This window comes from Giraffa tippelskirchi, chromosome 10 (assembly GCF_054371585.1).
Source record: "Giraffa tippelskirchi isolate mGirTip1 chromosome 10, T2T-mGirTip1v1.2.pri, whole genome shotgun sequence".
Taxonomy (NCBI): domain Eukaryota; kingdom Metazoa; phylum Chordata; class Mammalia; order Artiodactyla; family Giraffidae; genus Giraffa; species Giraffa tippelskirchi.
Genome location: NC_137284.1, coordinates 57,359,827 through 57,381,580, shown reverse-complemented (window position 1 = coordinate 57,381,580; position 21,754 = coordinate 57,359,827). Strand labels below are relative to the sequence as shown.

Below are 21,754 nucleotides of genomic sequence, written 5' to 3'. Positions count from 1 at the left end.
TTAGAATCTGCCTTTTCTCAAAATCACCATATGACCCTTCTGCATTTTAAAGTTTGGAAGTACTATTTTACATCACATTCTTATCACTACTTTTAACTCTGAATCCCCAAGTAACACAAGGGCAATCTAACTTACTTTCAAGTGTTTGACAAATCCTAATTTTCTGTTTTATTGGCATTTGGCAAATTTTGATTTAAATAATAAAAACCATATCAATTTATATTTGTAACTTAATTATATACTCTTTCTATAGGCATATAAAAGTCAAACATTAAAAATGACATAGAGACATTACAAACTGTTTAATTCAATATATTATATCCTATAGGATACACTGTTAGACTTAATAACAAAATATCACTTTGGGGAAAGAAAAAGGCAATCTATAGGTGCTATCATCACCAGTGTCATTTTAAACAAGGATCTTATTTACAATTTAGCTTTGTTAAGAAAACATGCCAACTGACAGGTAGAGTCTTACAAACAATTATGAAGTAACATTTCCACTATATTAAGAACGTTATCAATTCTACGTCATATCCATGGCTACTATTTTTGAAAAACAAGACCGAACAAGTGTATGGAAGAATGTGGAAAAACTGGAACCCCTGTGCATTGCTGGTAGGAATGTAAAATGATGCAGCTGTTACGGAAAACACTTTGGTATAGTTCCTCACAGAGTTTCAACAGAATTGAAAACAAGGACTCAAACTTTTATGCCAATGCTCATAACATTATTCACAATAGCCAAAAGATGGAAACTAGACTGTTAACTGACATATGACTGGATAAACAATGAATATATATACATATATATATATATATATATATACACACAGTGAAGTATTAGTCATAAAAAGGTATATATATACACAATGAAATGTCAGTCGTAAAAAGGAATGAGCTTCTGATACATGCTATAACATGGAAAGAATCTTGAAGACATGTTAAGTGAAATAAACCAGATACAAAAGGACAAATATTGTACGACTCCACTAGAATAGGGGCATTCATAGAGACAAAAAGTAGAATAATGGTTACCAGGAGATGGGGTGGGGAGGCAGGATGGGGAGTTACCGCTTAATGGTTACAGAGATTTTGTTTGGGATGATAAAAATGTTCTAAAATGGATGGGATGACAGTTTCACAACACTGAATGCACTTAATGCCATCAAACTATATACCTAAAAAAATCACTACGTACACCTTGAAAATTTTCTTAAATTTCTGATTATTATCATATCTGGTATTTGGGAAATCTTTTCCAAAACTGGTTTTATATAGCTCCTCAGTAACTTAGCTATAATTTAACAGCCTTTAAAAAAATATTGGGTTGATTAAAAGTGGATGTAGATGTATTCGGTATATATTTTAGCACATATTAGAATCAACTCTGCTTTCCAGAAATGTCAGGGGTATCTGTGATAACTGTTCATTTTAATTTGACACATATATTAGAGTAAGAAATATGCCACAGATCTAAGAACAGTGTTTCCACGTGTTGTCTGAAAACGGAATACAGAATCTCTATTTCCCATGAATCATCAAAAAACCCCAAATGAACATAAAAAACCAAAGTGCAGAAATTTTACATATCTGCAATATCTAAAACAAAACAAATGAAGTCAGTAAAATAAATTATTTTCAATAAGTTTAGGATTTCCCTCCTCCCCTGGAAATTAAATAGCATATTCAATATTTTTTTCCTAGTAAAATTAGTATCAGTATGACTGATTGTACAGTCAACACATTTTCTGACAGAAAAAAGAAAAATAATAATGGAGGAAGAAGTCCTCTGCTTTCAAATAGATTCTGAAAAAATGAATGCCATGTCTTCAAAAGGCTGTACTTGCTTATTAGTGGGCTTGGCTTACTGAGGCCATGCTGCATTAGAGAGCAGTATCAGTTTTTCTTTTCTAGAACCTCACAGGAGGGCACAGGTGCTTCCTCAATCACTAGCCTAATCAGTATGATCATGTCTGAGTGTTACAGCCTGTTGGCACAGTTTCTACCACTTTCCAATGCAATGCTAAGAGTGGGTATAAAAAGAAGCTTATAAATAAAGGAGAAGCTAGAGCAAAAACCATGAATGAGAAAGTGTTGCCATTGAATACTACTAAGTTTCTCTGAAAACTAAGGCATAAGAGAAAACAAGCCTGAACTTCTGCAAAGCACAGTATTGACAATGCTGTCAGATATTAATAGGTGACTAATAATCTAGATCTCGCCATGTGTAGGAAGAGAGTATTCTGATAGAAATAATGAAGATATTGGAAAGTTCTGCAGATGCTGGAAAGTTAATTCCTGCATAAAGTGTTAACCAAGACACCAATGACTGGTGGCAAATACTTTGACAAACTGTCATCATACAGGCTAGTGGGAGAAAGCATTCTAGTTGTTATTAAGGGCACGGAACTTGTTGGTGAACAAGTTAGAACAGAAAGGGCTATCCTGTGGTGGGAAGGAAAATGCCTACTCCCACCTAGCCTCCTAACAATGAATATATTCATTCTATCCAGGCAGACATATCCTGGGAACAGCTCTCAGCTGATTCTGTCACATTTAGTTCTTAAAAAGAAGAAATTATTATTGGCATTTCTGGCGGTTTTTGCAATCATATTTAGAAAATATTTTTGAACTTTTGGGAGAAAGAAAGAAGCAAACCCTGAATCACATGCTTTTATTTTATAAAGATTTCACTTGCAAAGCTTCCTTTTGCATGAGGAAGATTTTTTTGTCTTTGAAACACGAGATAAGGACAGCAGAATTCTACTTAGAATTTCTTTTTTTCTTAGAATTTCTGACTACAGGCAAAGCTCTGAATATAGTCAGTGAATATAAGTAGGAAGCTATGTAAAAACAAAAATTGCCAATTAATGGTTAGAGAAGTGAAGCAATAGAAAAATCCTAGAAAATACATATATCATATACCTACATATATCAATCTTGTAGCTTAATGAATTTCAAAACTGAAAAGTAACAAGGTTAACTCTTGAATTGCTATGTTAGAAAATGATGATATTATTTGCTAAGTCCTACCACCCTACCACCAGGAGGAGTAAGTAAGTGTGATCTTAAATCCATGTGGCCATCCACAGACCCCTTAAACTGGGATAAAATTCCAGGTAGGGCCCGTGATTTTGGCATATAGTTCCCAATGGAGATTGAGTATATTCAGCCTAATATTTTGGGGTATGAGAAAAAGTAAGCTGACATATTTCTCTAAACACTACACTAGAAATGTACAGCTTAGAGCATCATGTATTTGTATGCATATGTATGTTTTACAGTCTAATCTATCTTGGTAGGTTTCTCTATTAGTTTCCATATTTTCAGTTAAGCCAAACTTGCTACCTATAACATACAAAGAGAGGCGGGGAAGAATACAAGAACATAAAAGCTAATCCTGAGTAAAAACTAATAAAAACTAGACCACAGAAACCAGAGTTTAAGAAGACAATGCCAATCACAGGTTTTCCTTTCCTTTCAAAACTTTATTATCCTCAGATCTCAGGAAATGTTATCATCTAAATATTTTACTAATTTGTGTTTTCTATTTTCTAAACATTCTACTAATCTATGGTTTCCATTTTTGTAGGCGCTTCAAAAACCCTCTTAATCAGTTTTTTCTAAACCAGGGAAGCTTACACAAACCAGAGAGCTCAGAAAATTATTTTCCGAAGGATAGTACATAATTAGTAATGTTCTAGGTGGAGTGCTTGAAGGGACTAGAACTTAAGTTTCTCAAGAAACTAACTTCAAATAAGTTCTTTTATTTCTTTATTTTAAATACTCTTACTTTAAATAAGGTAGACTCATATTCATCTAAGGATAATTTATCTACAATTAAGTTTATGTATATTCATTAACTCATTTCCCATTTCTGTTGCTGGATCCTTATCTCTTCTGCTGGGGTAATAAGGTGGAATTAAGGGTCAACCAGTGAATAATAAAACATGTAAAATAAAAAATCTGTTGCTGCTGTCTAGTTGCTAAGTAGTATCCGACTCTTTTGTGACCCCCATGGATTGGAGCCGCCAGGCTCCTCTGTCCATGGAATTTCCCAGGCAAGAATACTGGGGAGGGTTGCCATTTTCTCCTCCAGGGGATCTCCCCAACCCAGGGATCAAAACCACATCTCCTGCATTGGCAGGTGGGTTCTTAACCACTGAGCCACTTCAGTTTAGTTCAGTTGTTCAGTCATGTCTGACTCTTTGAGACCCCATGGACTGCAGCACGCCAGGCCTTCCTGTCCATCACCAACTCCTGGAGTTTACTCAAACTCATGTCTATTGAGTCGGTGATGCCATCCAACCATCTCATCCTCTGTCGTCCTCTTCTCCTCCTGCCTTCAATCTTTCCCAGCATCAGGGTCTTTTCAAATGAGTCAGCTCTTCGCATCAGGTAGCCAAAGTATTGGAGTTTCAGCTTCAACATCAGTCCTTCCAATGAATATTCAGGACTGCTTTCCTTTAGGATGGACTGGTTGGATCTCCTTGCACCCCAAGGGACTCTCAAGAGTCTTCTTCAAGACCACAGTTCAAAAGCATCAAATCTTCGGCGCTCAGCTTTCTTTACAGTCCAACTCTCACACCCATACATAACTACTGGAAAAACCATAGCTTTGACTAGACAGACCTTTGCTGGCAAAGTAATGTCTCTGCTTTTTAATAAGCTGTGCCACTAGGGAAGCCCAAAAGTAAAAATTAGGCATGGGTTTTTTAAATGTTGTGAAAAAGTACCACGTGTGGATACAGGCATGTGCAAATACTCTAAATATTATTCAGTATTTTGTTGCTATTTTACTTGTTGAATCTGATTTAGTTATGAAAGTAGTAAACACTGTCTTTTTCTTTTATTCATCAGTATATTCAAGCAGTTAGCATAGAAGCCTAGCAAACTTTTTCTGTAAAGGATCAGATAGTAAATATTTTGAGTTTTGCAGGCCACATGGTCTCTGCTACAACTACCCGATACTGTCACAGTCTGAAAGCAGCCACAGACAATAGGTAAACAAACTGACATGAGCAGGTATGGTTGTGTTCTAATAAAACTTTATTTTAAAAAAACTGGTGCAGACACTACGTTGTTGACACCTGACCTAGAATTCAGTGCTATATATAGGTTGGCAGTTCCAAGTAATAATTTTAGCTAATGATAATGATGATGAGTATAAGAAATAGATCTTTTATGGTAGGGACATTTCCACAACTATGCCTTTTTACCATCTAGCAGTGCTACAATTTGACTTTGGTTTCTGATAGGTATACTAAATAAAGATTAGTGTTTTATATCCACCTCAAATATATCCTTGCATATGTGATAAATCTGGAAAAGAGCAAAAGCATTACAAATACTATTTCTTCCTCTGATCATTAAACAAAAAAGTTATTATAATAGAAACTACTCTGAATAAAGTATAACGCTGATGTTAGACAAACACAGAGTCAAGTGACTACACATACTATACATCTATTACTGATTTATCATCAGTTCATACTTACTGAGTACTTATCAGGCACTAGAAATTATATAAAACACAAGATACATGAAGTGGTTTCTAACTGAGACTGTGCAACAGAATCACATAAGAGGTTTATTTTTTTTGGAGCCCCACTCCAAAATCCACTAATTCAAAATTTCACTTGTTGGGGTCTAGAATGAAAATATGGAAAAGCTGTCTTCTATTAAACTCTGGGCATCCCTGGTTAAGTATATACTGCTAGACACTTCTACTTTAAGAAAAGATATCAAACTCTAAATATTTTCTAATCTAAGGTCAATAATTTTGTATTAAAGTTCAAGTTCATGGGCTCTCGCATCAAACAGAGATAGGGTCTAATCTCATTTCTGCCAGTTCCTAGTTATATAACCCAGGGCAACCACTCTGTGTCTAAATTTCCTTATCTGTAAAATGGGTATAATAACAGCATTCCATTCACAGCACTGTTGGGAGAATTCAATATTTGAGAATTTTGACAAGGTGGTTGGCACACATCAAGCACACAGTAAATGTAAACTATCACTACTGTATACATTTTTTAATGAATAATATCGGTACCAAAAATACTACAACTTAAAGGCATGACTCGGAGTATAAAGTCTCTTTAAAAACTGTCAGAAAGGTGACTAGGCTATTCCAACTTGTCCTGTACTGACCAGCAGAAGAGATGTCCTTTTCCACAGTCCACAGCAGGAGCTCTGAGCAAGGGGAAGCTGAGTGTATCAGACGCAGACGTGTTTGATCCTTGTTTTGTCAGTCTGACTGCTCTTTCACAGCCTGGAGTAGGACACCATTTAATGGCAGGATTATTTTCAACAAAGGCCTGTTTAAACAGCAATAACAAAACATAATTAACTCTCAATTCTAATGGAGTGTACCCTATGTCAACTTACTTCAAAGTAAAAACAGAATGAAATGAAAAAACAAAGAGTAGTCAGTCTCAAGAAATACTTAAAATAGTACTGGAATGTATAAAATAAGAAGGAAAAAATGTGGCAATTACTTTAGTAATAATTTTTAAAATTTATGTAATCTTCAATCTAAAAATCAAGTAGACTGGTGATAGAGTAAAAATGCAACTATTCATACAGAAAATGTGTAATTTAAAAATGTTTTCTCACAATATGCCACTTTTCTGATTGAAAATAATAAATAGAATCTTGTTTGAGTATTAGCTGTATTAGAATAATAAATTTCTATATGGTACTTTAATAATACATAAAAATCAATATTACAAACACAGAGTTATGATCCAGTAATTCCACTTCTGCATATATACCCCAAATAACTAAAAGCAGGGACTGGAATAGATATTTGTACACCTATACGCATAGGAGCATTACTAACATCAATCAAAAGGCACAAAAAACTCAAATGTCCATGGATGAAAGTGTGGATAAACAAAATGTGCTACATACACTATTGGAATATTACTCAAACTGAAAAAGAAATTCTGATACATGCTACAATGTGAATGAACCTTGACGACATTATGCTAAGTGTAATAAACCAGGCAGATAAGGATAAATACTGTATGATTCCACTTATGTGAAATAATATAATAGTATATGGACATAACATGGTTTATAAGGATAAACATTGTATGATTCTACTTATATGATTCCACCAGGCTTCCCTGGGTCAGGAAGATCCCCTGGAGCAGGAAATGGCAACCCACTCCAGTATGCTCGCCTGAGAAATCCCATGGACAGAGGAGCCTGGCAGGCTCCAGTCCATGGGGTTGCAAGAGTCAGACACGATTTAGTGACTAAACCACAACTGCCACCACTTATATAAGATGCCTAGAAACACACAGAGACAGAAAGTAGAACAGTGGTTACTGGTGGCTATGGGAAGGGGAAATGGGGCATTTGTGTTCATGGAAACAGAGTTTCAGTATGGGATGACGAAAAAACCATGAAGGGTAATGATGGTTGCACAATAATGTAAAAGTACTTAATAACAACAAATTGGTCACTTAAATCTGTTTAAACTGGTAAAGTTTATGTGTATTTTGTCACAATAATGAAAAATGTAAAAAAAATCAATATTATACTTTCTATGTTAAAGAAACAGTAGGACTTCTTTTTTAAAAGTCAATATATTAGGGTTCAGACTACAAAAAAATCTGAACATGCCTGTTAAATCACACAAAGAAGATAAGGGAAAGAGAAGATAAAATAAACATTATAATTTATTATATGAAAATATTACTTGAAATATAGTTCTGCACAATAGTTTTTTCTGGTAAACTACTCCTGCCACTTTTCACTTTTACTTCTATCATGATTATAAAATAATACTTTAGCTTAAAACTTTAATTTAGGCCACTACTCCTTTATTCTGAGAGACAAAAGCCAGAGTCCATTACTTTGCTTTCAAAAATAAAACAAAAAAGTTAAAATTTTTAATATAGGTTTAATAAAATTTAAATTGTGGAGATTACACAGATAATTGGCAACATACCTTAATATCAAACTGTAGGTATCGTTTATCCATCTCCTTAGAAACTACACTTTCTATTATATCCACAGGCACAAGTTGGAAGCAATCATACGCAGGGCAGAAAATGTTGTGAGCTTCACCTTCTTGAATTTTCAGATTCAAAAACCTAATAAAATTGTCAATTGATAGAAAAAAGGCAAGGATACAATTTACTTGCACATTCTAAGAATTTTTTCCTGATGCTGAATTTTGTTACAGTATAATTAAAATCCACCAATGAACAAAGTGTGCAGTATCAACTGTAATACATTAACTCAAATAATTCACAAACACTGAACATTTATTATCTGCCCAGCCATTCACTATATGACTATTTATTTATACACACCTATGTTTTATATATTTTTTACATTTGTTTGCTTTGTCCTCTTTAAAAACTTGAAACAATATATTTAAGAGTAAAAATTTAGAAATAAGTGATTTAGAAAGGTCATATTCAATTCTCAATATTCTATGCCTTTAAAAAAAAGACAGCAATGGTACAGATTTAAGCCACACAAAATTCAAGAGATTTTTGAGATGACACTGGAATATAGTCTAACTTTTAGAAGAAAAGGTTTTCTACTAATATTTTATTTTAGATACACATTAAAATGTGTTTCATGTCCTAATCTAGGCACACTGGTTGAGGTAGTAGGGGAAAGGCATCCTAGAAAGTGACAGGAATCTAACCCAAGGTCAATTAAGTGGTCAAGAGCAAGACTTGGAATTAGAGAATTCCAGGTCTGCCACTAACAAGTTGTATGATCTTAAGTAATTATTATTTAAGTGTTCTGTGTCTCAATTACACTATCTATAAAATGGAGATAACAATATGCACTACCCAGAGTTGTTTTCAGATTATATGATATAATGTATGTGAAATATCTACATGGTGCCAGGCACAGAATAAAGAATTAAAAAATTTTACTGAGGGTTTTATTATTAATAATATTTCCCATGGAAAAAGAAGAAACAAACTTTTGAAGTGTGAATTTCGCTAGCCTGAAGAGAAATATATTAAAAAAAAAAAAATCACTAAGACTAACATCAAAGACCTTACAGTCTATGTTTTATTCCAGAAGTTTGTGGTTTCAGGTCTTAACTCAGCTCTGTTGTTGTTCAGTTGCTCAGTCATGTCTGACTCTTTGCGACCCCATGGACTGCTGCACACCAGGCTTCCCTGACCTTCCCCATCTCCTGGAGCTTGCTCAAACGCATGTCCATTGAGTCGGTGATGCCATCCAAACATCTCATTCTCGGTCACCCCCTCTCATCCTGTCTTCTATATTTCCAAGTATCAGGGTCGTTTCCAATGAGTCAGCTCTTCGAATCAGGTGGCCAAATCACTGGAGCTTCTGCTTCAGCATCAGTCTTTTCAATAAATATTCAGGGTTGATTTTCTTTAGGATTGACTGGTTTGATCTCCTTGCAGTCCAAAGGACTCTCAAGAGTGTTCTCCAACACCACACTTTAAAAGCATCAATTCTTCGGTGCTCAGCCTTCTTTATGGTCCAAGACTCACATCCATACATGACTGCTAGAAAAACCATAGCTTTGACTATATGGATCTTTGTAGTAACATTTAAAATCAGGGAGTGTAACAAATTTAACTCCATTCTTCTTTCTCAAGATTGCTTTGGCTATTAAGGGTCTTTTGCATTTCCATACAATTTTTAGAATTATTTGTTCTAGTTATGTGAAAAATATCCTCAACAATTTTTAATAGTGTAAAGGGGTGTTGAGACTAAAAATTTGAGAACTGCTAACTACAAAGTTGCTTTTTCAACAAAGCAGGAATCTCTTCCTTTTGGCCATGAACAGATTACCTGTAAAATCAGATATAATTTATCTTAATACTTATAGTCCCCTGTCACAGTGCACAATGTACATAGACATAGTTAATAAATGATTATGTTTTTAAACTTTACGTATTCTAAATATATCACCATGGCGCTGGAGCAGCAAGCGGCTGAGAGGAGAAACCCCACGTCAAAGGTCAGTAGCGGGGGCCATGAGGAGATACCCCACATCCAAGGTAAGAGAAACCCGGGTAAGACGGTAGGCACTGAGAGAGGTCATCACACGGCAGACAGACTGAAACCATAATCAAAGAAAACTAGCCAATCTGATCACATGGACCACAGCCTTGTCTAACTCAATGAAACTAAGCCATGCCATATGGGGCCACCCAAGACGGACAGGTCATGGTAGAGGTCTGACAGAATGCGGTCCACTGGGGAAGGGAATGGCAAACCACTTCAGTATTCCTGCCTTGAGAACCCCATGAACAGTATTAAAAGGCAAAAAGAAGGGACACTGAAAGATGAACTCCCCAGGTTGGTAGGTGCCCAATATGCTAATGGAGATCAGTAGAGAAATATCTCCAGGAAGAATGAAGAGACAGAGCCAAAGCAAAAACAACACCCAGTTGTGGATGTGACTGGTGATGGAAGTAAGGTCCACTGCTGTAAAGAGCAATACTGCATAGGAACCTGGAATATTAGGTCCATGAATCTAGGAAAATTGGAAGTGATCAAACAGGAGATGGCAAGAGTAAATGTCGACATTTTAGGAATCAGCAAACTAAGATGGACTGCAATGGGTGAATTTAACTCAGATGACAATTACATCTACTACTGTAGGCAAGAATCTCTTAGAAGAAATGGAGTAGCCATCATACTTAACAAGAGTCTGAAATGCAAGTACTTGGATGCAATCTCAAAAACAACAGAATGATCTCAGTTCATTTCCAAGGCAAATCATTCAATATCACAGTAATCCAATCTATGCCCTGACCAGTAATGCTGAAGAAGCTGAAGTTGAATGGTTCTAAGACCTACAACACCTTCTAGAACTAACACCCAAGAAAGATGTCCTTCACATTATAGGGGACTGGGATGCAAAAGTAGGAAGTCAAGAAACACCTGGAGTAACAGGAAAATTTGGCCATGGAGTACAGAATGAAGCAGGGCAAAGGCTAACAGTGTTTTACCAAGAGAATGCACTGGTCATAGCAAACACCCTCTTCCAACAACACAACAGAAGTCTCTACACATGGACATCACCAGATGGCCAACACCGAAATCAGATTGATTATAGTCTTTGCAGCCAAAGATGGAGAAGCTCTATCCAGTCAGCAAAAACAAGACTGGGAGCTGATTGTGGCTCAAATCATGAACTCCATATTGCCAAATTCAGACTGAAATTGAAGAAAGTGGAGAAAACCACTAGACCATTCAGGTATGACCTAAATCAAATCCCTTACAATTATACAGTGGAAGTGAGAAATAGATTTAAGGGACTAGATCTGATAGAGTGCCTGATGAACTACGGACAGAGGTTCATGACATCGTACAGGAGACAGGGATAAAGACCATCCCCAAGAAAAAGAAATGCAAAAAACCAAAATGGCTGTCTGAGGAGGCCTTACAAATAGCTGTGAAAAGAAGAGAAGTGACAAGCAAAGGAGAAAAGGAACAATATACCCATTTGAATGCAGAGATCCAAAGAATAGCAAGGAGAGATAAGAAAGCCTTCCTCAGTGATCAGTGCAAAGAAACAGAGGAAAATAATAGAATGGGGAACACTACAGATCTCTTCAAGAAAATTAGAGATACCAAGGGAACATTTCATGCAAAGATGGGCTCAATAAAGGACAAAAATGGTATGGACCTAACAGAAGCAGAAGATATTAAGAAGAGGTGGCAAGAATACACAGAAGAACTGCACAAAAAAGATCTTCATGACCCAGATAACCATGATGGTGTGATCACTCACCTAGAGACAGACATTCTGCAAAGAGAAGTCAAGTGGGCCTTAGGAAGCATCACTACGAACAAACCTAGTGGAGGTGATGGAATTCCAGTTGAGCTATTTCAAATCCTACACGATGATGCTGTGAAAGTGCTGCACTCAATATACCAGCAAATTTGGAAAACTCAGCAGCGGCCACAGGACTGGAAAAGGTCAGTTTTCATTCCAATCCCAAAGAAAGGCAATGCCAAAGAATGCTCAAACTACTGCACAATTGCACTCATCTCACATGCTAGTAAAGTAATGCTCAAATTTCTTCAAGCCAGGCTTCAGCAATATGTGACCCGTGAATTTCCAGCTGTTCAAGCTGGTTTTAGAAAGGCAGAGGAACCAGAGATCAAATTGCCAATATCTGCTGGATCATCGAAAAAGCAAGAGAGTTCCAGAAAAACATCTATTCCTGCTTTATTGACTATGCCAAAGCCTTTGACTGTGTGGATCACAATAAACTGTGGAAAATTCTGAAAGAGATGGGAATACCAGACCACCTGACCTGTCTCTTGAGAAACCTGTATGCAGGTCAGGAAGCTACAGTTAGAACTGGACATGGAACAACAGACTGGTTCCAAATAGGGAAAGGAGTATGTCAAGGCTGCATATTGTCACCCCGCTTATTTCACTTATATCAGAGTACATCATGAGAAATGCTGGGCTAGAGGAAGCACAAGCTGGAATCAAGATTACCAGGAGAAATATCAATAACTTCAGATATGCAGATGACACCACCCTTATGGCAGAAAGTGAAGAACTAAAGAGCCTCTTGATGAAAGTGAAAGAGGAGAGTGAAAAAGTTGCCTTAAAGCTCAACATTCAGAAAACTAAGATCATGGTATCTGGTCCCATCACTTCATGGGAAATAGACGGGGAAACAGTGGAAACAGTGGCTTTCTTTTATTTTCTGGGCTCCAAAATCACTGCAGATGGGACTGCAGCCATGAAGTTAAAAGACGCTTACTCTTTAGAAGGAAAGTTATGACCAACGTAGACAGCATATTAAAAAGCAAAGACATTACTTTGCCAACAAAGGTCCATCTAGTCAAGGCTATGGTTTTTCCAGTAGTCGTGTATGGATGTGAGAGTCGGACTATAAAGAAAGCTGAGCACCAAAGCAAGGATGCTTTTGAACTGTAGTGTTCAAGAAGAGTCTTAAGAGTCCCTTGGACAGCAAGGAGATCCAACTAGTCCATCCTAAAGGAGATCAGTCCTGAGTGTTCATTGGAAGGATTGATGTTGAAGCTGAAACTAGAATACTCTGGGCACCTGATGCAAGAACTGACTCATTTATAAAGACCCTGATGCTGGGAAAGATTGAAGGGAGGAGGAGAAAGGGATGACAGAGGATGAGATGGTTGGATGGGATCACTGACCTAATGGACATGAGTTTGGGTGGACTCTGGGAGTTGGTGATGGACAGGGAGGCCTGGCGTGCTTTGGTCCATTGGGTCACAAAGAGTCGGACACGACTGAGTGACTGAACTGAAATACATCAGAGTAGGTTTAACTATTTCTAGGGAATTAAATGACAGAACCCAGAAGACCTTACTGAAGAAAAGATAGTTTCTCTGTGTGCCTGGCTATCAATTTTCAGTAACATACAATTTCTCACTAAATTTAAAAGTATAATATAGTGTTGATAAATGTTAGTAAAAGAGGCAAATCTGGATCAAATTGACTTATATTTTTATCTTGTAGGGCAGCTTCACAGGTTACATCCTAAGCTCCCAATCCACTGTCCATTACTGAGTTTAGGAAGATTATAATAAGCAACATTTACTGAGTGGTTACTTTGTGCCAGGTGCTGTTTTAAGCATTTTACATGTATTTAGCCGTTTAACAATCAACTAGAAACAGTCCTATGAAGTAACACCACAGTTACCATTTTATGGATTAGGAAATTGAGGCATAGGGAGGTTACCGCTTACTTAAATCAACAATTAATAAGTAGCAGGAAGGATATTCCAGGTTGGACAGAAAAATACTAATTTTCCTTTCATTTAAGCCCTTGGCATAGATGCTTCAAAGCATCTGTATGGACTGATGAGATAAGCAGGTAGAGAAGAGTAAGATAAATTAAGAGATTTTCAAACTATCTAAGGGTCTTTAAAAATTCTTCCTGGCTTCTTAGACTGGGGAATTTCTTTTCTATGTGCCCATGAAAGGACTGCAATTAATTTTAAAATTGTTTCATTCACATATGAATCACTCAATCTGGAACGTGTTTTACTGATACTGTAGATACCACACAGCTCTTTCCTCACGTTAGCTCTGCAGTAAAGAGACTGGACAAGAAGTACCTGGTAGGAGTGAGGAGGAGAACCTTAGGTGGGCTGATAAGGGACCATGGAAAACAACAATTAGTCTTTCAAATTTAAATCTTACCACTAGTTTCTCATGGCTAGTCTGTCATGAGTTTGGGAGATGGTTCCTGTGATAGGAGTTTGGTGAGGAAGGTCAAAACAAATTCAAAAACACTCAAGTATCTCTCTTAGGGAGGCTCAATTTTATAGAGAAATCAAGGTCAAGGAATATCAAACTTGGTAGAACCCAAATAATACTTCCTAATGCAATTCAGTTGACAATTTTAAGCTAAATAAACTACTAAACCTATGGAATATTTTCTGTGCTCAGAACTAGGTCAAAGTTTGCTTTGTGTTGTGAGCTAGACCCTTGCCAATTAATTTATCTGTATCAACTGCACCGATTTGATCCTATCTAATTAGACTCAGAGTAGAATCTAATCTATGTTTTAAAAAGAACAATCAGATAATTTTATTTATTCTGATTTTTTAAAACCCTTTTTAAAAGGTTCTTTTATTCCCCCCTCCGAATAAAATCTTGCCTTATATCCCAATTTGGAAAACAGATAGAGAAAAGGTGCTGTGCTGTGTGCTCAGTCGTGTCCGACTTTTTGCGATCCCATGGACAGTACACCACCAGGCTCCCCTGTCCATGAGATTCTCCAGGCAAGAATACTGGAGTGGGTTGCCGTTTCCTTCTCCCAGAAAGACAGAAAGAAGATCAGTGGTTGCCCACAGATGGGAAGTGGAGGGGGGTGGTGGTGATGGTGGTACAAGTGTGAGATGGAGGTAGGAAGAGACAGGTGGGATGGATTTCAAGGAGAAATGAGGAAACACTGGGGGGTAATGAATATATTCATTAACTTGATTGTCATAATGGTTTCATGACATTGTATGGTATATGCAGTCAAAGCTTTTTGAATTATTTAATTTGAAAATGTGGCTTACTGTATGTTAATTATATTACAGCAACTTCATTTCAAAGTTACTAATAAATAAAAACCAGGAAACGTCCTCAGGTCTTTGTCTCACCCAACATGGTGCTCCTCAATTCCTTACACTTGATACCCAGTTTTAAAAACTTTTATATAGTTTGAAAGAATAGTTTTAAAACTTTTGTCTTAAATACTAATGACATGCCTTGCTTAGGTCATCAATCAATAGATTTATGTGTCTCCAGGGATAACCTGGGGGAATGGCACCCCACTCCAGTACTCTTGCCTGGAAAATCTCATGGACGGAGGAGCCTGGTAGGCTGCAGTCCATGGGGTCGCTAAGAGTTGGACACGACTGACGACTTAGCAGCAGCAGGGATAACCTGATATCATATTGCTCATTACACTGATCTTCTTCATTTTGTTTATAAACCTCTCTTGAAAAGTACATTAGAGTAAAATTAGTGGATGGTGAGAAAACATAAATTGGCAAGGTAATGGGAAGGAGAATAGAGATAAACATGAGAAGGAAAATAAAATTTCAATTTTTAATATAGACCAATCATACCTAGAAGAGACATATAACTTTGAATTGATTAAAAAGGAATTTTAAGTATCTGTATTCTTACAGATTTTCAAGTCTATTGGCTCGTCACAAAAAGTTCAGAGAAAGCATGAAAATAAGTGCCTAAAAGAGCTTGAGATATAAGAAACAACATGAATTAGCATACTAAGAAAACTTATTTACATATATCTGCTTTCTTCCCCACAGTACTTCACATTAAGCTAAGTAACCTTAATTACTAAATTAAACAATTTTATAAAATTAATAGATGGGAAGATAGCAAAATAAAAACAAAATTCTTCTTTAGTAGCAAAATATAATACATTTCAGTGTAACTCTGAAACCAATACAAATAATCCATATCATTAAATATTGAAACCAAGCAGTTTTACTGCCAAATCAGAGTGCTATCCTGCAGTAAGAAATACAAAGTTGCACATATACTCACGACTCCCAGCATCCTCTACAGAAGTCATGTCCACAGGGCATGTCCACTGGGTCTTCAAATACTGAAATACTGCACATACAAATGTCACACTGAAAATGAAGAAGAAAAATGATTTCAACATTCCTTTGTTCATTAGTTCATGGCAAAAAATGCCATGTAATTATACATGTAATTATACCAAGTGTTTCAAAATTATAAGGGAAGTTAAAATTACCGTGCCTATCTTTGACTAAATAACAAATATCACGCTTACCTCATTATAAATTACTGTCGGATTGAAATGTTTTAATGCAAAAGTTAAATTCTTAAATTTTAAACTTATGTGCTACATTAGTCAGCAACTATTTGTTTTGAAAGGAAACGTAAGAAACAAATCATTACAATCTATTCAGGTCAAGATCAAATTGCTCCTTGTCAGATAACCACTTCAATATGGTATCCTTCACCCTATACTCAACCCAGAAAATCTACAAAAATAAAAAGTAACTTTATTTTTTCAATGCAGCAACTCAGGATATTCAGATTAGCAATTTAAGGATTTCTACCCAGGGAACCATGCTACGAAGCTTTGTATCTTCTACACATAACTAGGAGAATCATACTTTAAAATGTTACAGATGTGAATTACAGAAGTAGGAAGCTGTTTTCCAAGAAGGTCCAAATAAAATCTGGAGTGCATTCATATTTATCATATTTTTAGCAGCTGACTTATTCAAGAAACATAAAAATTGCTTGTATCAGTGCATCAATGGTTTGACAATTAAAAATGGACACAACGGCAGTACTGTGTCTCAATAAAAAGCAAGTATTTATTATGGAAATGTATCTGGATGAATAACTCCAGAAGCTTCATTGAAACATAGTTATCAACATATTATAAATGTATTCCAAAAAATATAAAAATATTTTCATATTTCTGGTTGTAGGTGCCTATCACAAACTCAACTTTTAATATTTCAATATGGCTTATTCAAAACGGTAAGTAACTGGAGCTTTTCAGTGAAAATATCATAAATAGTTTTGCCAAAACCTTTAATGTTTCCTGTTTTAAAAGAGAAAAGAAAGCCCATTTGTTTTTCAATCTATAATTCAGAGGTCACAAAAATAGTCTCTGATAATAAATATTTAACCAAAGCATGAAATAATCGAGCACTTTAAGTAGGGTATAGGATTCAATTACTAGAATACAACTAGAGGCTCCATGAAACAACATTAAAATTAAAACTATGAGAAGTACAGTGAACACTAAACCGTACCAAACTGGTGTCCAAATCCCCAGGAGATAAACTTAATTCATCTGGAGAGGTGACGGAAGAGCGAGTAGTCCTTGGAGTCCTAGGGGAAGGGAGTGTGTCCCAGGCGTTATACCCGCTTGGTGGTGGTGTTGGCATCTGAACACCTGATCTCTGGCAGCAGCTCTCTGGGCTGGACATCCAAGCTTCAAGTAATTTCTCCCTGTCCCAGTCTTTAAGAAAAATGGAATGGATATCTCTCAAATAACAGAGAAAATATGGTGCTATTTTAAGAGCGTCATAATAACAAAAGAGAGACTAAATTACATGGCTATAGGTCCTCTAGGAAGAAAAGTTATTTGTTGCAAAGTTGTAATTACAAATGACATATGTAGGTATGTTATATCCATTCATATTTTTAAACAGAATTGAAACTTTTACAATTTACCATGGCTTACCATCATGTCAATATTTAACAAGATGGCCAAATATTTCAGGCATTTCTACTCATAATCAAAAGTGGTGGCTCACACATCATTGGAATTTACTAAATTTTTATTGGTAAAGGTTTGATTAAGCCATTTTATTCTTTCAAGAATAACATATAACTTCACAATTGGCCTCACTGCTATCAAGTTGTAAAATATTATATAGTTAATAATAAACATGTCAAAATGCCAACAACTCCTAAAAATTCATTTGATAAACATCTTGAAAGCAGAAAGAACTTCTTAAGGGATTATGATTATAAAGTTTTAGGGAATTTGATGTAAATTATATATTAAGTGAGCCTGAATCTGGCTTAACTAAAAAAGGTTATTTTCCTACTACGAATACTTTAAAAACAACCAAGTGACCTATGTTATTATACAGTCACAAAAACCTAAACCTTTAAAAACAATAAACTGATATATCCAATGATTTTGCTAGGTGTTTAACATATATTATTTCACCCATTCCTCCCAACAAACTTTTCAATCATTATTGAGGTGAAGAAACCAAGACTTGGGGAAATTATGTGACTTGGCCAGGCTCAAACAGATATGAGGTATATGAAACCAATTTCTGTGAATCCAAAGTCTGTGTTCTTTTCACTGCAGCCCAATAAAGGCTGCAGGTCAAAAGTAACACAGAGTCAATTATTTACCATAGGCCCATTCTATATCATTTTACAAACCAATACAAATATCTGTGGAAACTCTGTATGGAAGACTTTTTTCAAACATATTAAGTCAATATATTTGGTGGTTTAACAGGATAATTAGGATTCAGGTATGCAATGAAGACAGAGTGTGTTTCCCTAGGTACAAAGGCACAGAAGTACAATGGAAAGACGTGAATAGCTTTGTAAAGTTTCAGGGTACTATACTCTGGTTTGGGGAGATGGAAGATAAGATTGGAAATAGGAGTCAGATTACAAAGAAGAAAAATCCAACAACTGAAAAGCTCTGCATATGAGTGTATTCTGGAAAATGTTGCTAAATGGACCTGAGGTTTTTGATAGGTCATTACAGGCATACCTTGGAGATATTGCAAGTTTGGTTCTAGAACACTGCAATAAAACAAACAGTGTAACAAAGCAAGTCATACAAATTTTTTTGTCTCCCAGTACATGTAAAGATTATGTTTACACTACATTGGCTTTTTTTTTTTTTTTTACTATAATGCTATTGTACACTTAACAAGACTACAGTACCTTAATTAAAATACTTTATTGCTAAAAAACACTAACCATCATCTGACAATGCAGGGTTGCCACAAATTGTCAAATTGTAAAAAATGCAACATCTACAAAGCACAACAAAGTGAAGTGCAATAAAACGAGGTATACTTGTAATTAACAAGTTCAAATGTTCTTAGAACAGTATGATTATTTTTCAAGTCTCCATTAAAACACTTTTAAATAAAGGGAGAAAAGAACTGCTATAATTTATATACACACAAAAAAATTAAATTCTAGTCTTGGAGTCTGTCATATCACTCATTTAGCAAACATTTATTGGGTGTCTTTTATGTGCCATACACTATGTCAAGCTATAGGGATACAATGGGAGGGAAAATAGGCACAATTCCTGCTTTCATGGAATGTAAAGTCTAGTAAGGAGAAAGTCATTAAATAAAATCAACACATTAAAAAAAAAATCATCACTGTCAGAAGCACCATTAAGAAGAGGTAGAGACTCCCATTTAGGGAGGTCAGAGAAGGTGACTGGGGAAATGGCCTGGAGTGAACATCTGAGGGATGAGTGAGAGCTAACTAGGTAAAAGGGAGAGGGAAAGACATTCTAGACAGATGGTACATAGCATGTTCAAAGGCAGGAGACAAGGTGGCATCCTTATAAAATTAAAAAGGTCAGTGTAGCTGAGGCATGGAGACCAGCAGGACTGTTTGAGCAAGGCTGAAGAAACAGGTTAGGACTAGGCCATATAGGGGGCTTCCCTTATGCTCAGTGGTGAAGAATCCGCCTGCAATGCAGGAGCTGCAGGAGACACAGGTTCGATCCCTGGGTTGGGAAGATCCTCTGGAGGAGGGCATGGCAACCCACTCCAATATTCTTGCCTGGAGAATCCCACGGACAGAGGAGCCTGGAGGGCTACAGTCCATGGGGTCACAAAGAGTCAGACACGACTGAAGCAACTTAGTACGCATGCAGTCCATATAGAACTTCTAAATAATACTCCTATCATCAGTTCATGAGTGGCAGGAAGCCAGTGAAAAATCTGGCATATGGACAGGAAGAAAAGGTTGTCACAGTTAGATTTGAACAGATCTTTCTGACTACAGTATGGAGAAAGAAATTGGATAGGGCGAGAGTGGAGGGAAGGGCAGACTAGCAAAGAGACTACTGGGAAGTACAAGTAAGAGATTACGCACCTACGGCCATGGCTGGCTGCAGTGGAGACGAAGAGGAAGGGAGAAGCTAAGATCTGGGAGGTCAGACTGAAAATTTGGTGACAACGGGATATAGCGCCTGAAGGAGAGGAAATGTCAAAGTTTTTGTCCCGGGTCTACCATGTTGATTGCTTGGCGCCACCTTCCATGTAAACAGGAAACACCAGAGACTCAGGTACAGGTTTAACAGCGTGATTTTAATTTTAAACATAATGAGATATTCTAGAGGTACTTTCAAACAGGCAGTTAAATATAAGTGTATCGAGTTCAGAGAAGAAGTCTAGTCCAGAGGAAGAAATATCTACAGAAGCCTTGGGAGATGTCATTTCCTAGGAAGAGAGCAGAGTGAGAGATGTGGACTATTCAAGTTTAACTACCTTAAAAGTGATGAGTCTCCAAAGGAGCTTTAAAAAATACTTCAATAAGCATTTACTCTAAGGACAGTCAAACCAGACTTGGTCTCATATTTTAAAAAACAGAAATGGCAACCAGCTCCAGTATTCTTGCCTGGAAAATTCCATGGACCGAGGAGCCTGGCGGGCTAGAGTCCATGGGGTCACAAAGAGTTGGACACGACTGAGTGACTGAGCAAACACACAAGTAAATTTTACTTATTTTCTCATTAAGTAGCTTTCAACTATTAATACATGTTACTTTTATTATTGAGGAAATGCTCAGAAAATGACCTTTGCATTTTTAACAGAGTCATTCTTAAAATTCAATTACATCTCAGTAAATACAGCCAAACATTTCTGTCTTCTGTCTTCAACCTCATTACTTTGGGACTAAATTTGACAGTACATAAAACAATGCTTAAATCTATTTTTTTGTGGAAAGCTGAATGAATGTTACCAAGGATACAATCTATAAATCTACCAAATAGTTCAGCTTAATAGCTCTGAAACACAGCCCATCCGGGTTTTGACAGCAATTAGTGTAAACTGTAGTTCTGTGCACTATTTTATTCACTAACATCATTTACCTCTGAATATCTTACTTGATTATCAAATGTCATTGATATTACCTAGAATAATGTAGAAGAAACGTTCATTTGAAAGCCTGCATTAGCCTCTATTTTATGCTCTAACAGGGGAATGCAATATACTAACAGAACTCTTAAGTAAGTTATCAAACAAGTTATCACAGAATAGACAAAAGTCAACTAGTAAAATTCAATTAGATATCACCTTATTAGAGTTGAGCCTATTATGTAAAAGAGGTTAAGTTAAGGAAATATCAATGGAGTAAAAATGGAGTTTATCACTTAAAAATACTTGATGACATAATGTGCAACACTAGAGAAGAAAATCTTTGTTTTAATTACAATAAAGTTACTGGTTAAGTTAGCCTTAGATTTTTACAGGATACAATATTATAAGTTAGAATTATGATACATTATATAACTTAGCCAAATGCAGACACCTATGGCAGAAATGGGTACACCCACAGAGTAGAATTGCTGCTTATAGTTAAGTGTGACCATGTGACTAAATTCTGGTCAGTGGAATAGGTGCAGGGGTGATTTATGTCACTTCTGGGACAGGCTCAAAAAACTTCCCACATCTTTATCTCCGTGCTTTC

The 21,754-nt window shown here is 36.2% G+C and overlaps 1 protein-coding gene across 15 annotated transcripts in view; it reads right to left on the bottom strand.

The window, feature by feature from the left end:
• ANKIB1 (ankyrin repeat and IBR domain containing 1) overlaps positions 1 to 21,754 on the bottom strand; it is a 177,266-nt gene that overhangs the window by 25,979 nt on the left and 129,533 nt on the right. For all 15 annotated transcript variants that reach the window (XM_081531349.1, XM_081531346.1, XM_081531353.1 and 12 more), the window contains 4 exons: positions 17,305 to 17,513; positions 16,049 to 16,137; positions 7,970 to 8,114; positions 6,160 to 6,326 (listed from right to left, as the gene is read on the bottom strand). In XM_081531349.1, the coding sequence (XP_081387475.1) occupies positions 6,160 to 6,326; positions 7,970 to 8,114; positions 16,049 to 16,137; positions 17,305 to 17,513 (610 nt within the window). The remainder of the gene's footprint in view (positions 1 to 6,159; positions 6,327 to 7,969; positions 8,115 to 16,048; positions 16,138 to 17,304; positions 17,514 to 21,754) is intronic.